The sequence below is a fragment of the Geospiza fortis genome, unplaced genomic scaffold (genome assembly GCF_000277835.1).
Source record: "Geospiza fortis unplaced genomic scaffold, GeoFor_1.0 scaffold4, whole genome shotgun sequence".
Taxonomy (NCBI): Eukaryota; Metazoa; Chordata; class Aves; order Passeriformes; family Thraupidae; genus Geospiza; species Geospiza fortis.
Genome location: NW_005054475.1, coordinates 937372 through 937854, shown reverse-complemented (window position 1 = coordinate 937854; position 483 = coordinate 937372). Strand labels below are relative to the sequence as shown.

Sequence of the window (483 nt, the reverse complement as noted above, 5' to 3'; positions counted from 1 at the left end):
GAGAGCGGTGGCTGGGATCTCCACCACGGCGGGTTTGCTAGGGGAGGGGCGGGAACGACGCCCCCGTACCTTGTGGGGCACCTCCAGCAGGCTGGCGCTGAAGGACACGAGGCCGGAGAAGCCCCTGTCGGGGAACGCCAGCCCCTCCACGTAGAAGGTGCTGTCCCCGTGGCCAGCTTGGTCCAGCACGTAGGAGAGCTTGTCTGGGCCCAGCACGGGCTTGTAGAGCGGGTAGGCATCACCACCTGGGGAACCCCAAACTCAGCAGCCTGGGGAACCCCAAACCCAGCAGTCTCAAGAACCCCAAACCCAGCAGCCTGGGGAACCCCAGATTCCCACCCTGAATTCAGCCTGGAGAACTCTGAATTCCCACCCCTGAGTTCAGCAGCCTGGAGAACCCCAGATTCCCACCCTGAACTCAGCCTGGAGAACCCTGGATTCCCACCCCAAACTCAGCTTGGAGAACCCCAGATTCACACCCCA

The 483-nt window shown here is 63.1% G+C and overlaps 1 protein-coding gene across 1 annotated transcript in view; it reads right to left on the bottom strand.

Annotated features, from left to right (window-relative positions):
- Positions 1-483, bottom strand: part of LOC102037845 (protein-arginine deiminase type-4) — a 36667-nt gene that overhangs the window by 27221 nt on the left and 8963 nt on the right. The window contains exon 7 of the mRNA XM_031062977.1: positions 70-245. Within this exon, the coding sequence (XP_030918837.1) occupies positions 70-245 (176 nt within the window). The remainder of the gene's footprint in view (positions 1-69; positions 246-483) is intronic.